Source organism: Fragaria vesca, linkage group LG7 (assembly GCF_000184155.1).
Source record: "Fragaria vesca subsp. vesca linkage group LG7, FraVesHawaii_1.0, whole genome shotgun sequence".
Classification (NCBI taxonomy): Eukaryota; Viridiplantae; Streptophyta; class Magnoliopsida; order Rosales; family Rosaceae; genus Fragaria; species Fragaria vesca.
In genome coordinates this window covers 1,240,525-1,258,002 of record NC_020497.1, presented here as the reverse complement: position 1 = coordinate 1,258,002, position 17,478 = coordinate 1,240,525, and the positions used below count along the sequence as shown (strand labels likewise).

The window sequence follows — 17,478 nt, the reverse complement described above, 5'->3', positions numbered from 1 at the left end:
CTACTTAATAGTCGATAAAACTTTTTTTAGTTTTCTTCCCTAACTCTTTTGTCACATACAAATCGAGAGAAATCGAAAAGAGAGAAACCATATGAAACTTCGCCATGCCCGTCATGGCGTCATCGGTCGACAGAGCGTGGTTGCCCATCTCTTGAGAAACGTAGGCGGCACACCTCCTATTTCTTTAGTGCTCGTCCTTGGCTTTGGTTAACTTTTAGGAGCGCTTCGAATGAGGCTCCTATGATCAGGAGCGTACAACGTCACGGCTTGGCTAATTTTGGGCAGTTCGATACGGTGGTCAGGCTATGTGGATCTGTGTTGATTTTTGGGTTGTGTGGCTATGGTGAACATGGTTAGATCCTGGTTCTAGCATAGCTAGGCTGGTTAGTGAAGTTTCGTGGAGGGTTTTATGGTGGCCGTATATGGGTTTGGCTGCGGGTCGACAATGCTATAATCTGGTACTAGCGGAGACATGCACATGCCAATCGACATAAAATAGCCTTTTGCTGGGCCTTGGGTTATGCCAATTAAGTCTCTGAGGCTGCATTGATAAGTAATAAAATTATATTTTATTTGTTGTTTTTTTTAGAGGAAGGACGACGTACGGCCTTGTATTCAGTAAATAAGGAAATTAGAAATACATGACTTACCCCAAAGGGGCCATGTAAGAATCAAGTCATGAGGCTACCCTAGAGTAACCTATTGCAATCATCATGTGATGAAGCACAAAAACAAAGATAAACATAACCCAAAATTTGCTAGCAAACTAGCTTAATTATTGACTTGGATTCGACAATGACAGATTAAAAACCTAATAACTAGATTAAATCCTAAATAGACTATGCCAAAAAAGCATCGGACCCAGCCCTTTGCGCAGCCCATGAAAGCCCATATGTGACCTAACACGTACAACACTATCAGTCACCCTCCTTGCCGTGCCCGTCAGAGATCTCGCCGTCATCTTCACCACCAGCACGACTAGAACAGATAATGCAAGAAAGCTCCCTACAATAACCATCCAAATCAAACGCCATTGGTGCCAACCACCATCAACTGCCGCTTCTGATTAGATCGGAAACCAAAGTCTCATGCAGCTTACCGTAAAATCCCACCACGCACGACGACCCCTTCTTCTACCGTTGGATCAAAGCATGCCAAACCTAACCATCCTTCACACAAGCCGCAAAACCAAAACGGATCAAGGACCCAGCCACACACCCGACCCAGTAGGGTGGATGAAAAGTCTCGTCCGACGACGGCATAAGGAGGTTTGAAACTCATGGTCTCTCTCTCTCTAGGGTTTGGGAGAGAGAGAGGCGGCGTATATTTTATTTGTTGTTAAAATAATAAGAGTTTATAACACAATCGAAAAATTAATGGCAATTGAAAAAACTTATTAAATTAAAAAGATAATACCTAGTTAGGTCAGGGGTCCACCGGGGGGGGGGGGGGGGGGTTAAAGTAAATACGTACAACGAAGTTCGGTTATTGGTAAGACTTACCTTTTTTGTCTTCTATTTTTCTTTTTAAGTATGGAGAGACTTGAGAAGATTCACATTTTCTAGGGTTTCAATCTTATCAAGCCAGGAACTTCGAAGACTCATTCTCTTAGCCTGGGCATATGTATGATGACCATAGAATTTAATAGATAGAACAATATTGAAATAAAAAAAATAAAACAACCAGAAATGTGCCTTTGGTAGATACAAAATAGCAATTGCATATGGGGTTTGGTTGCTATACATAATACATATTTGTATAACATACATCAAGTCGTGAACTGTCCGATCGTTTGACAATTCAAAATTCAAGATGATCGGACTGTTCACGGTTTGATGTATGCTATACACATATGTATTGTAGAAAAGTCCTTGCAAAAAGATGAGTAGATGAGTTGGCCAATTTTCAAATGTGATATGATTGATGAAGTATAAAGTGTAGACAAAGAGATAGCAAGAGAATCATCATCTTATTCATTGATAGGAGCCCTTTATATAAGGAATTACACAATACCAATATGGTAAGGATATGAATACATAGATCTAATCTAACTACATATCCTATTGGCATAAGGCCAAGGCACACATAAAGAATATCTAGAAAGATACAGAATATCTTAGAACACTCTCCCTTGTACCGCACGCTGATATGCCGATGGTGCTGATTTGTTGCCTCGTCAAAAACCTCGTCAAGTCACAAAAACCCTGTGGGAGAAAAACTGAACCTTGATCGTAGGAGAAAAAGAGTACAACGCACCCTTCACATTTGATAGTGACATGTATGTATGTGTTAGACTCCCCCTGAAGTTCACACCTCCCCCTGATCTTTATATCAATCATAGGGCTCTTCCTGATTTTTACTAATCACGGAAGTTTCAACAACTTAGCATGTCAATGCTCTTTAACATGTCTTCAAATGTGGCATTGGGCAATGATTAACTAAATCATGCCGTATTTTCCTCAAATGATCTTCTGCACTTAGATCTTGAGGAGAAGGCCGCTTGTGAACTCAAAACATAAGTTCGTGCAGGAAATCAGATTTCTGTCCAGCATGACCTTCAGTTACTAGAACAGTCGTAACTTCCTCTAGGAAATACATATGAACGAACCGTAAACGGTTTTGGAAACTAGACTCATAGAGCTTTCCAACCGTATATTACACACATTCTGGTTCGTCAGGAGCTATACACAAAGTCCCGTCGAAGTTGACTGTTTTGCCAAAATCAAATTCTCGGACAGATTCGTCCTACTTTACGAAAACGGCCATAACTCACTCAATATGATAGGTATGATCAAATGGTTGGTGTCCTTGGAAAGTAGACACATAGGCCTTTCCAATGGTATCAATTTCACCATTTTCCAGTGAGTGAGGTTTCTTGTAAGTTCCGTGGAAATTGACCTACGAAACTTGGCAGATTCTGATTTTGCTATTGATGTGTCTTTCTTATGTAGGGATAGAATAAGCCTCAACCTTTCATACCATTAAGTATTGAAAAAGGAGTTACTGCCATTACATTGGCATTACGTGGGCGCATAGCTATACTTAGCTTTACAACTTTTCATAACGAATGAGATGTCAAGTCTTTCGTATTGTGTTGAGTACATTGATGCGTCTAATTGTACTTAGATGGGAACTCCATCTCTTAACACATATTTGTCATCTTGCTTTAGACAAAACAACGGATCTCTCTTTAGAGTAAAGACTTTGACTAATCATGGGAGTATATGTAGGCCTCACTTTCGTTAGAGCGCCTAAGCCGATTGATGAAAAATCATCATCAGTACAGTCATCGAGTATCTTATCGAGACCGTGTCTTCCCAAGATCTTTTTCTTCGGATGTTGATACATATTGGCATCTCTTGATCCATCAAGAGTCCATGTAAATCCGGAATGAACACGCAAAGGCATAATTCACCATATCTCTTCCAAATCAAGTAGAGTCCATGTGCGTTTCAATACATTTAGCAAACACATGCTCATGTGGTTTGGAGCCACTTGATTTGGATGAATAAAGTCTATTCAAGAACTTCATGCATATCTCTGATCCCGTAGAGATGTTATTATGACCACATTCATAGGCTGCTTGTTCAGTTATTCGGAAACTACCAAACTGACAAAGTAGTGGAGTTCAATGACATCCATTACGAAAGAATATCTTATCGTAGTCGATCTCAGTGCGTGTTAGTGAGATACCTTGCGCCATAAGGTGAGTCTAAGCTCTTGTTCTCACTACGCTATCTAACAAAGGCATAGTTGATAGGGTTTAGCTTGCGGTGTCGGCATCACTTGCCCAAGGACCTATCTCTTTGTTATGCTGGATCACATCTTTCCATTAGGCCAATCAACTAAGTTGATATCCATCAACGAAAGGTGGTTCAATAGTAGACTCATTATCCCATGTCCTCATGTACACTAATGTAATACTTGTAGAGATCTCTATATGGATTGGATTTGACGTTGAGGCGTCCCCCAATAATAATCACAATTCAGACTTCATGAGACGGATTTGAGTATCACTAATCAATGGATTAGGTTGTGCCAAGCTCGCTTTCTTCCTAGTGCGAGAAAGTATCGAACCTAAGGGCCTCCCTCCTTTTGGGGGAGCCACACGGCCTTGTGACACCAATTTTGCCACTATATGGCGTCACTATATCACCATCCATGGTGATGACGTCAAGACCAAGACATTTTGGTCGCGCCATGTCCTCTTGATGGGACATCAATCCTTGCAGACATATTTGCAGCGTGTGATCTTGTCACTTTAACACTTTAAGCATTTGGGATCAAGATGAGACTTAGTGGGGACAAACCACGACAATTCACGTCATTCCACTTGAACATTTGTGTTCTTATCTCCTCCTAACGGCGGGAATATTGTCTCATCAAAGTGACCATCCGTAATATAGCGGTGAAAGAGATCGTCTGACAAGGTTTCTACATATGCGGATTATAGGTGGAGGTTCACATCCAACCTAAATACTTATTCATCTCAAATGACCCATCATTGTACGTAGTGGCAATGCGATTTGGCACCTAGAAATAACATCTAGCCGAGCTCAAGGATTGGAGATCCGTTTCAATCTTGTTTGAGCTCAAAAATTGCAATCCTGGTACACAGTCACGAGCTGTAGTACAAAAATATTTAATAATGGTGGGTCGTAGATGAATAATAAAACGGCATGCAAATATTGCATAGCCCCAAGATGCAATAGAAAGATTGGTGCGCATCAATAATGTTGGTGCGACAAGCTAAAGTTGCTTAGTCGTAGCCTCGGTGAGACCGTATTGCGTGTGAACATGGGGTACAGGACACTTCAACTTACATCCCGATAAACTTCTTTAAAGAATGGGTAGTGAGCCCGTAGAAGTATAAGCAGCATAAGCAGTAGATAATAGTGTAACACATGACCAGTGTGTTAACACTTCAACCAACACCATAAAGCATAAAAGGTGTCCGCAAGTTGGTTGTATCTATCTACATAATTTTATGTAAGAATAGAATGTTTGTTGTAAAACAAAAGGAATAGATTGAGAAAGGAGAGAAACAACCAAAAGAATGAGAGAATATGTGTATATTATTGAGTAGGGAACCATCTCTTATATAGAGATGAGGTCATGATGTAAATTATAATAACAACTCTAGTTGGCTAATTACAAGAATGCCCACTAAATAATAACTATTTACAACACTCCCCTTGGGTATTCTCTGTCATTAGCATCCCCTAATATGTGCTTCGGTGTTGCCTCGTCAAAACCTTGCCAGGTAATAAAAACCCTATGGGACAAAAACAATCCTAGTCGAAGGAGAAAAGAGTACAACGCACAAGTAGCAGTGATAGTCAGAACCCTTGATTTCGGTGAAGCGTTTTAGTCTGGATCATAAGATGTGAGTCTATGGGAGATAGATGCATAATAGTTGCTACACCAAAACCTTGCCCGGTAAACCCAGTGGGACAAACCCGTGGTCGAAGGGAAAAGATGAGCAAATGCATATCTTTCAAATAAAGGCATCTTCAAGATGCACCATGAGGAAGGTGACCAATTACATGTGTGCCTTATTAAAACCTTGCCAGGTAACAAAACCCAGTGGGACAAAATAACCCTGGACGAAGGACAAAAAGAGTACACAATGGTCAAGAGTATACTTCAGGATACTCCCTCTAATATTGACTCCCCCTGAAAACTACACACTAGGTAAAACTACTACATTGATCATGCTTCTTGAATAACTTAATAGTCAGCATGATTTAAAGAGGTTTTTGTTTCATATACCTCTAAGATTATTGTATTCCCTATAGTAAAGACATAACCAATTGGGAATAAGAGCTTTGTGTGGGTTTACATAACCCGTGTCAACATATTTAACAAAGCAAACATCATTCCAAGGATCATAGGCGGTTGATCCATTCCATGATGCCTAGGGATAAAATGAGTCATTTTCCATCATACATTTAAAGTAACGGAAAATTGTCTTTTATGCCATTTACGGAGGCGGCATGTTGGCGCAGAGCTATATCTAGCTAACAAATTCACATCAGATGAGATGTCCGGTCAAGGACATTTAACCAAGTACAATAATGCGCCTATTGTACTTAGATATGAGTCTTTTGGCCTTAATATCTCTTCATTATTATCTGCATGATAATACGGGTGTTTTTAGACCTTGGACGACTATAGGTGTGCTTAAATACTTTGTTTTATCCTCATCAAAGTATCTTAACATCTTCTAGATTTAATTTGATTGATGGACCAAAATTCCATCTGCACTTTGCACAACTTCAGGTCGACAAAATAATATTTGGTCTCCTAAAGTCATTCATCTCAAACTCCGATTTCAGGTGTTTTGCAGTTTCCTTAATCTCTTCAAGAATATTAGTCAAATTCATGTCATTGACATAAATTACCACAAATTACAAACCCGGAATTTGTTTCCTTAAAACACGCATGGGCATAGTCCATTTGTTCATATATCCCACCCCAAAAAAATATTCACTTAGACGGTTATATCAACTCCGTCTGGATTGTTTGAACCCCTAAAGTGAACTACTCTAGCAAATGGAGAGCATGTTCTGTGGTCTAGAACTATTTGCATTGGGTAACAGAAGTCCTTCAGGAAACTTCATGTATATCTCTATATTCAGATCCCCATAGAGATAAGTTGTTACCACATTCATAGACTGCTTATTCAGTTATTTGAAAACTACCAAACTGATAAGGTAGTGGAACTTTATGACGTCCATTACGGGAAAGTACGTCTCCTCGTAATCAATCGCAGGGCGTTGAGAAAATCCTTGCGCCACTAAACAAGACTTATATCACAATCTCGTTTTTTCTCATTACGCTTCCTTACAAATACCCATCTAAACAATATAGGTTTAACATGGGTATGTGTGGGAACAACAGGCCCATAACACCTTTCTTTTAGTTAAGGAATTTGATTTGACCTGGATTGTTTCTTTCCTTTTTAGCCAGTCGTCTCTTCGTTGAGATCTGTCAACGAAGCAAGGTTCGACATCATCGCTTATTATAAATTCGGTGGCCACCGCAAATACAAACATATCATCGATGAACTCTCATTCTGATTCAATATCTCATAAAATTTACCGAGATTTTATATTCTCGGGAGTGGGTTTAAATGTTGGAGCGTCCCCTAACATCGTCTCTTCTAGGACAAACCCATAATCCGGATTTATCTCGTGAGTTGAATTGGTTGAGATTGCGATGGCAAGAAGATTCATTTGTGCCAAGTTTACCCTCTTCTAGGGATAAGAATCATTCGAACCTAATGGTCTACCTCGCTTCTGGGCAGGGACTATGACTGGTTAGCCGCCATGGCCGTACCTCGTCCAACTAGGACGATACGTCCTACAGGGACATTTATCCTTGCAGGTTTGCAGCAGGTATATATTATCTCGTCACTTTAACTAGAAGTAAAATTCTTCGCACTTCAATTTCACATGTGCGGTTTAGGGATCAAGATGAGACATTCTACACGTCGTTCATCAGGAACGCTCACATTCTTATCTCCCCCTAACGGCGGGAAGATTGTCTCATCAAAGTGACGACCGCAAATCTAGCGGTATAGAGATCTCCTGTCAAGGGCTCTAAGGAGCACATAATGGATAGGGTTCATAATCGACATATATGCCCATCCTTTGTTGAGGACCCGATTTTGTACGTTGTGGCGGCACAATTGGCACGGAGACTGCAAACCCAAATGCGTGTAAGTGCAAAAACATTAGGTTCACACCCAGTCACCAACTGTAACACGAAGTAAGACGGGTAGCAGTGGGCCTCAAATGGACTGACATGGCTGCATGCAAGATTGCATAGCCCGACGCAAACAATAGAAGCTTGGTGCGCATTACCAAGGTTCTATATGCGAGACCATCTTAGGTTTGAACATAGGAAACTATATGTTTTACAAAACCCAAGGGATATGCAATAATCATTGAAAACTTTCGATGTAAACTCTCCGGCATTATCAAGTCTTGTAGACTTTATGGGATAATCCGAGTGGTGTACCCTCTATTTTATAGGTGAGAGTTTAGCAAACGCAGCATTTTCTTGTGGACAATAGTGTGACATCTGATCACTTTTGTCGATGCATCAACCAAAACCATTAATATTTAACTGGTCCGTATGGTGGTTGGATAGGTCCACGTATTTTTTCTTGCATCCTGTGCATAAAGAGATAATGTATATTCTAGTCTTTGCATGTGATGGTTTAGTATTCAACATTCTTAACGAGCAGCTTGATATAATGTGTCATTAAAGACAAGACCCTTATTCTGAGGGGGATGCCCGTGTGATTATTGAGTTGAGGATACGGTGCATCATATGTTTTTCTTGGGTGCATCAAACACCAATACTATAGCTAGTATTTGCTCGAATCATTTAGCTTCTAGCTAATAAATTTGAATATAGTCAATGTACGCTTTTGGCCGCACATTCGAAGGTTATGCAAAGATATTACACCATTTTTCTGGTGGTTTCAATGTTTTAAGCATTGATTCAATGAACTTACCTTTCAATAACGTTTTTCTGAAACGTAAAGGTATTTTGACCTCGTCAGCCAGACGAGAACGCTCAATTCTTTAATATTGATAACTCATATCAATTTTGATTTAGATTCTAAAGCAACAAGCCCTTCCATTTTAATATTCTTTTGCTTCATGCAAGGAAGATGTCTAGTTCAAATTGTTTCTTCTGGAGACTACCAATTAACATATAAAGCTACCGATTTTATCATGTCTGATGAATTTGGAATGAAACTTCAAGTTTCTTAAGAGGATTATTATCGAAACTAGAAGATCGATTTATACACGAACTACAGGTTCATGTCTGAACTACCGGTTCATTTCTGAACTACTGGTTCATTAGGTACGTACATGTATTTTCAAGTTATAATCATGTAACAATTGATGATATTAATTCCACGCTACTAATTTAGCATAGTGAATATGTCACGTAACTATGTGTAAATGCTTCTGGCAATTAACTACACATTAAATATGATGAATATATTAACAATAGCCATTATGAGAAAATATTTGGAGAGTCCTATAGACATACATAATGACTAGGTACGAAAATCTAGTGTCATTAGATTATTTTCCTTTTGTTTGATTCTGCTGGACCAAAGGAATTGACTGAAATTAAAGTGAAATAAATAAACCTAGCCTCTACATACTTTACAAGCCTACGGTGCACAATCTGAGAGGTATGCTAGGCTTTTAGGTCTCGTAGAGGGAGAGTAGGCCTACTAGGCTAATAATGGTCTACCAAGAAATGCAATGTTATTAATCAACCCTTTCGGTAACTACAATTGTATACGACCAGGTAAGCCATGATGAGGTGGTGGAGCGAGGCTCACTTAAGTACACATCCTTAAAAGTACTTGCCTAGACATCGCATCCAACTGGGTGAGCCTAGTTTGAGAAAAGTTATAATCATTGTCATAGACTCAAGGCGACATATGACGAGCTTATGTTCTAGCCTTGGAGATTAGGTCGAGCTTCTGGCTCAATTTCATATATATTCATGTTTGATTTAAGCTTCTGACTTAACATCATTAATATTCACCAATATAACATAAACCAATGGAATATATGTTATTAAATCGTAACATACAAACTTAATGTGAAAGATATTATATGAAACCGAAATAAATTAAATTATAACGGAAACAATTTAATTCTCATCGACATAATGTATATGCAATAAAATTACTAAACCAATAAATGTCAATAACGTAGCGGTTACTTGCAAAACTAACTCATTTGCATCTCCAATTGCTTCTGGCATTAATGTGTCATTACATACTCATAATAATTATCGATATAAACGATAACATAATTGAGAACTAATTGAATAAAACTGACGCGATTTGAATTTGGTAACCGACAATTAATATATGGCATAAATTACTAAATAAATATCATTTATACAGCGGTTAAGTACCAAAGGCAATGAGTTCAAATCTCATTAATGCTTCTAGCATTACAATAAGTATTAAATTGGATAAATGCTTCTGGCATGACATTGATGTAATAATCGCGTAATTAAACCTTAATACTTCAAGCACAATTTATGGGGTTATAAATGTGTAATTGCTTCTGGCATTATACCCTCATAAACGTTAAATTGAAATGAATATGATTCTAATTCGTAATTGACATTAAATTAGGATCCGACATAAAGTCAATAACAAATATCATTTATGTAGCGGTTATGAGTTTAAATCCCATTAATGCTTATAACATTATGTATTACTGTATTAGTAATAAATGAGGTAAATGTTACTGGCATAACGTTTATATAATAATTACGTAATTAAACCCAAAATTCATGCTTCTAGCATAATGAATTATAATGGAAATTATTCAAATTGACGTAACTGAATATTAAATTCATAACGTTTGTATCATAATGTGCACAATAATTTGGCTCATAATACTTGTAGCATAATGTGGGTTGTAAATTGGTAAATGCTTCTGGCATTACATGTCCTTAAATGCTTCCGGTTATAACGTCTTTATACATGCCCTTAAATGCTTCCGGCATTATATGCCCTTAAATGACATTAAATTTGACACAATTCAAATCTGTAACTGACAAAACGTATATATTAAGTCACAATTAAGTAACATAATCAGTGCTACGCGTCATTATACAAATGATGTTACATTTCTAAATGGATTTTATTCAAACCTCATTATGAGCAATGTTAATTTGTATCACTAGATGCTTCAGGCATAAATATTCCATATATGTAACCGTTGATATAAATGACAAAATTAATGGTCCTACATTACCGGTTACATGCATTACTTCCAGAATGCATTCACGCTCTTGTGTTTGAATGTCAGAGAATGATAGTGGATCTGAAGTTCGTTCATCCATGCGCCTTTTGGTATGCACTACTAAGCATGCGATTGAGCTTTTTTCGGTGGCTACTGGCCTCCCTGAAGATTTTTTATGTCTTCTATTTCAATCACAAAACATGAACAAATTTATATACCACATACGTATTTATCATCTGAATAAATTAAGAATATAAATTTAGGTCTTCATGCATCGTATATAGATTTCAAAATGCAACCAAAGACAATGGGTTCATGCTTCATGGTGATTTGTTCATCATATAATCAAAGCTAGCAAATATGAATTGGAATTAAGATAAGAAAACGTTACTCATTGCAGAACGGATAATCTCCATCTTTTGTGTGTAGAACGGAGAATGCCATTTGTGTAGCTACTCAGCCAATCCAAGAGCTTGGTTAGACAATGATCCTCATATGGTTGATCATTGATTTCAGAGCTTTCCATGTCAATGTAGAGCGAATTCGATGAATCAAATTGAAAGATCATCCTTTGCTTTTAGAGCTTCACATGCAATAGAAAACAAGATAATATTAGAACTATTCGTGCTGATAACGTGTTGTAAAACAAAATGAATAGATTGAGAAAGGAGAGAAACAACCAAAAGAATGAGAGAATATGTGTATATTATTGAGTAGGGAACCATCTCTTATATAGAGATGAGGTCATGATGTAAATTACAATAACAACCCTAGTTGGCTAATTACAAGAATGCCCACTAAATAATAACTATTTACAACAATGTTCACTTTTGTGTTATTTAGCGTAGGAGGGTCTCACTCCTAATTTAGTTAAAGAATAGGCTTTCAAAACGAGTAATAAGCATTGCAGGGGGCCAATGCGACATCGAAGAAAGGCCGGTGCACCTCAATTTCTTGAGGAATTGACCGGACGACCTCCGGGAAGTTGGAGCCGTGTTCAGGTGACGTCAATGTCCCTCGGGTCACCACCATGCTTCATGGTGATGCTAGATCTCGAATGTCTTCGTTTTGAGCGGAATGTCTTTGTTTTGAGCGGAAGAATGGATGTCCATGAGAATTTCTTAAAATTTGGACCATTATATCTCTTCCAAGATGACCTTAATTGGTCAAAACCAAAGCCTATATGAGTCAGTGTCCCAAATATCATGTTTGGTGACAACATGGGATTCGATATTCGAATCGTAGTGACATACAATCCACTAGATTGACTCATGAATTTCTCCAAGATGCGCTTCAGTCCGCATTCATGAGAAGGTATACGCAAAAGAATTCAGGTTTATTCTCACAATGTGTTTTCAAATGAAAACTATTAGCATGAATGTCTTTAAAGCTCAATATGGTTCGATCGCCTCTCAATGCATAGAGGGTATCTGTGACATTGATCATGGTGCCATGAGGCATCAAGATTCAAGCTAAACCGCGTCCTTGAATGACCGGTATGATTCAATCATTGTAGTCACAGAAGATTTACAAAGGCACAAAATCCAAAGATAGTTGCACTATCTGTGAAGCACTTAATGTCACGATGAGACATATCTACAAGAAGGAGTAGATAGGCTAGTTAATAGTTCCACTTGAACCATTTAGAAGGATTGAAAGAAGCTACGAAAAGCTGCAATCCCGAGAGTGCATAAAAATTTCCGCGCAGAATGACCTTTGCGCACTAAAACAGCCATAACTTCCTCGTTAAAATAGATATGGATGAACCGTGAAAATTTCTAAAAACTAGACTCATAGAGCTTTACAAAGATATAGAGCTCACTGTCTGTTTCGTCCGGAGCTGTTCACAAAGCTCAAACGAAGTTGACTGTCCAGAAGGGACAGATTGCTGTTTTTCGCAGAATTGGCATGTGCGAAGCTGTGAAGCTTGCAAGTGGCGTGTAGGCTTTTGCCTTAGTCACAAGTGACATGTGTATGATCAAAACCAAGTCCTTTCGGTCATTCTAAGGTCGTAAACTCTATGATTAGTTAACAAAAACTCCCTGACATGAACATAAACTAACTCAGAGGACCTAGAGGATTAGATCATGATGATAATTTTCCGGTTTTGATAAGTCTTCAACGTCTTTTGTAAGACGGCAATTGGTTTAATAGCGTAGGGGGATCCAAAATCAAAAGCTTTCGATAACTCCAAGTCAGTATGACCAGGCATGTCCGTGGAGGGTCGGTAGTGCGAGGCACACTTGAAACCACTATCTCCTTAATTTCAGACAATTCTAAGACATCACACTGAGCTTGGATGAGCCTAGTTGAACAATTGATGATGGAAAATCCGCTATAAGGTAGAAGACTTAACTTAACCGGAAACACGTGGGCGATTCTCATTGAGGATGCGATACCATGAGTCACCTTCAAAGGAAGGGACCAAAATCCGCACAATATGCCATGTCTCTAAGGACGATGTAAGAATATACATTTTTTTTTGTAAATCAATATGAACCATAAGAGGAGAATAGTTTCACTTCGAAAAAATTCTCAAGGCATTCATTATTGCTAATGTGAGTACATCGAGGTCTCAAATAGACGAAGGACGTCGATACAATGCCTTAGTATATATAGCTTGGAACGAAAATTAATGTCTAACCGATGACGTCAAAGTCAGGGGTAGCTAGAGTAGGATCCGAATCTTCGAAATTCGCGATCATAAGGATGACATTCTTGTCCTCATATTGATTTTCCGTACCTTTTTGTATGCATTCACAATTTGAAGGAGCTGGACAATCTTGAACCAGTGATCCGAAGATCCACAACGGTTACATTGTCATGAGCTGGCGTGAGTAGTTTTGACAAATATAATTAGTGTCTAGACCGGGAGTGTCGCCATTAGGGCCGGCGGCACCTCCCCCTCTTTTCTAGACATCGGCATGGTGTTTTCTACCATTACCGTGACCCATATGTAGTCAATTAAGGTGGTAAGAAATCCACTTGACTAATAACTCAACAAGTAGAGTTATATGAACGTTTCAAGAAACGCTCCATGAGTGCATTCCACAGTACTTTGTGGTCATTACTTTTTGCACATATTGTCATTGAAGACTTTTGTCGATGTGGCTCGTCAAAGACTTTGAGCGCATGAGATATGAAATCTTGGCATCTAGGCTTGTTAGCCTGGGGGTCAAAACATGTGGTTTAATCCTTTCCAATGAAAGGTTCCACAGATACCAAGCGAAGATTCGTCGTAGGCATCGAGTATGTCAAAACTCAAAAGAGCAGAATGTTACATTGCTCTTGCATACAAAACCAAGCTGTTATGAGACTCGATAGAGGTCACAATCAATGCTTTTAATGGTTTGTCCTTCGGATTGATCATACACAATCCAGAAAAGCCGCGAATTGATCAAACGCAATTCGGAAAAGGCCTCGAATTGATCAAACACAATCCGGAGAAATGTCGGGGTTGATCATACACAACCCAGACAAGGAAGCAAGAGTGATCAAACACACTCTTGACCCTCGAATAAAATTCCGGGATTTTTGGTACCTGCACACACAAAATCCCAAGCATAAAATGAAGATGGGGAAGGGAGGAAAGGATTTTATCCTCCCCGAGTTATTGAACTTGGAAAAGTTTAAGGTTTCAAAACATACCTTTCTGGTTTCCTTGGAAGATGAACAATCTTGAAATCTTTGGTTTCTAGAGGCTGCCGAGAGGAGAAACAACGTTTCGCCTACTTATACTTCGAATTTGGGGCTGAAAATTTGACAGGAGGAGAAGATCTGGATGGGGAAGCTGCTGTCAAAATTTCAGGTTGATTGGAGCAAGGGAAGGTGGTGAACCGGTGGTCGGTAGCGGCGGCGGTCTGGAATCTTCCGGCGGCCGGTTCGGAGACTTTCCGGCCGGTTCTCAGGCTGAGGCCGGCGGCATTGGATCCGGGACAGAGAGAGCTTTCTGGGGATATAAAATTCCGGCGGAGGGCAGTCAGAATTTTGGTCGGAAATCGGGAAAAACAAGGCTGCCCGATTTTAGGGTTTGGAAAAAAATGGTGGGCTATTGGTTCTAGGGTTAGAACAAAGTGCATGATAACGTGATGAAGTATAAAGTGTAGAGAAAGAGATAGCAAGAGAATCATCATCTTATTCATTGATAGGAGCCCTTTATATAGGGAATTACACAATACTAATATGGTAAGGATATGAATACATAGATCTAATCTAACTACATATCCTATTGGCATAAGGCCAAGACACACATAAAGAATATCTACAAAGATACAGAATATCCTAGAACAATGATATATTTTTTGTCTCATTTTCTCTCAAGTAGATGAGTTTCAATAGGAAAGCAAAAGAGGATGATGAGTTTCAATAGGTAGTCAATTAACACCCTCTTAATCCCTATTAATTGTATTCCAAATTCATAGAAAGATAACCTAAATTGATTTAAATTAAAAAGAAAAGAAAAGCAAATGGTTTAGTTTTAAAGACTTATCTCAACCGTTAATTACAATTAAATCTAATAGATAAAATTTGGGTTATAGTATTAATTATAATTATGGGCGCCAGGGATCCGCCCCATGTTACATATATTACTTATTCCATTCGCTAGAGTAGGTAGTTGTTGGAAATACGGTTAACGTTATGCTGTAGCGACAAACATAGTTTTAGGGTTTTAGTGTATAATAACATTTGTTACATCAGAACCTAACTATTCGCAAGTTCCAGGGTAGCAGTTTTTCTCTATAAATGCACGGACTCAGTAGAGACCATTTTGGCAAGCAAATCAAGCACTTAGCTGATCATCAATCAATTAACTACCTAGCTAGCTAGGCAAACATTGGTCAGGATTATGAATTCTCAGCTGCAGCCGGAATCCCACTTTGAGGACCTGATCAGTCATCACCATGGATACCCGTCCCTCGCTGACATCCTTCCCCTTCACGGTGGTCATCTTTGTCAAGTTTCCAGTGATGTGCTCAAACCAGCTGCAGATGATCAAGTAGTACTAACTGTAAAAGCGGTGGTTACGATAATAGCAACTGCCGGAGGCGTCCGTTCCACTATAGGGATCACTTGGAGGACTTGCTTGGCAAAACCTCTCTGCTGGAGCTAGTTTGCGCCGAGCTTGATCCCAGTAAGCCCTTGCATTAAAATTTCATTCGCCATATTAACATATATAATGGTTAAGCAACATAGATATTCAACTGAAGCAGCTTCCAGGACCAAGTATATATTTTTAATTCCCACATCACTACTGCCGTTCTAGTTTTCTTTCAATTCACAGCTATATATATATACACAATGCTGATCAGGTGCGGACGTCCGCACCAAAACCGCACCAATGGTTTTAGTGCGGATTTCCATTTTTTCACCACTTTTCGATTGAATTTCCTCATCTCCACCGTCTGGTATCTAGATAATATTATATAGATCATCTCTACAAAATTTCAGCCAATTTGGTGATCATTAAGGCCCTCAAACTCGAGTTTTTCTAGTATAAACACAACCGGACAGAATTCAGTCCGTCAATTTGTTTTTCGAGTTTGAGGGCCTTAACGATCACCAAATTGGCTAAAATTTTGCAGAGATGATCTACACAATATTATCTAGATACTCGTCGGTGGAGATGAGAAAATTCGATTGAAAAGTGGTGTAAAAATGGAAATCCACACCAAAACTTTGGTGCGGACGTCCGCACCTGATCAGCATTGTATATATATATATATGTATGTATATACAGTCCCTATCCAGAGTGAAGCTTCGCTCTAAAATTAAAGTGCGAAGCTCCTCTCTTAGCCCTTAGATCAATTCATTAAAATCTAATGGATAATAACTAATCTCTCTTAACTAGGGTAAAAAACCATGAGTTAACAATTAAGAAAAAGATTAAGGAAAAAAAAAAAACAAACTCGTCTTCTTCCTTGTGCGATCTTCTCCTCAAACGTACTGGGCTCTTTTCTTTTCTATTCTCATCTGATCTTCTGCTGTTCATCTTTTTGCTTATGTTTTATCATTATACATAGAATATTATGTGTGATATATCTTGAATTCAAGAAAGGTCATAATTGAGAATCTCTTTTCACCCAAATCGTTCTGCTACCATGATGCTTACATACATGGTACCATGATTATATTATTCTCATACCATGATAATGATGATATAATCTCAGAGTACTTTGAGATCGTTGTTGAGGAGGCATACGATAAGAAAATTTTACTGAAAATTGTCTGAGTTAGCTTGCATATATTAGGGCATAAATTAGGGTATGGTCTGGGAAAATTGGCTTAGCTAGGGCTTTAAGCTAAGAAAAGAGGAATTTCTGGAAGCAGCCCATGAATGGTGTCGTCAATGATCTTGAGAGAGATTAGAGAGATTGCACATGGTGTCGTCAATCATCCACACGGGAGGTTATTAGGTCTACATGTGCTTCTGACCATCTAGACTAATTGGATGCCTCTGAGATCGCACAGAGAAGAAGAGGATGAGAAGAGTTTGTTTGTTTGTTTTGTTTTGTTTTTTTTCATTAATCTTTTTCTTAATTGTTAACTCATGGTTTTTAATCCTAGTTAAGAGAGATTAGTTATTATCTATTAGATTTTAATAATTTGATCCAATGGCTAAGAAAGGAGCTTCACACTTTAATTTTAGAACGAAGCTTCGTTCTAGATAAAAACT

General features: G+C 38.5%; 1 protein-coding gene across 1 annotated transcript in view; it reads left to right on the top strand.

Moving 5' to 3' along the window:
• The first annotated feature begins 15,706 nt into the window (after positions 1–15,706).
• The window catches only part of LOC101310067 (linoleate 13S-lipoxygenase 2-1, chloroplastic-like), a 6,654-nt gene continuing 4,882 nt past the window's right edge, over positions 15,707–17,478 (top strand). The window contains exons 1-2 of the mRNA XM_004308163.1: positions 15,707–15,774; positions 15,839–15,936. Of these exons, the coding sequence (XP_004308211.1) occupies positions 15,707–15,774; positions 15,839–15,936 (166 nt within the window). The remainder of the gene's footprint in view (positions 15,775–15,838; positions 15,937–17,478) is intronic.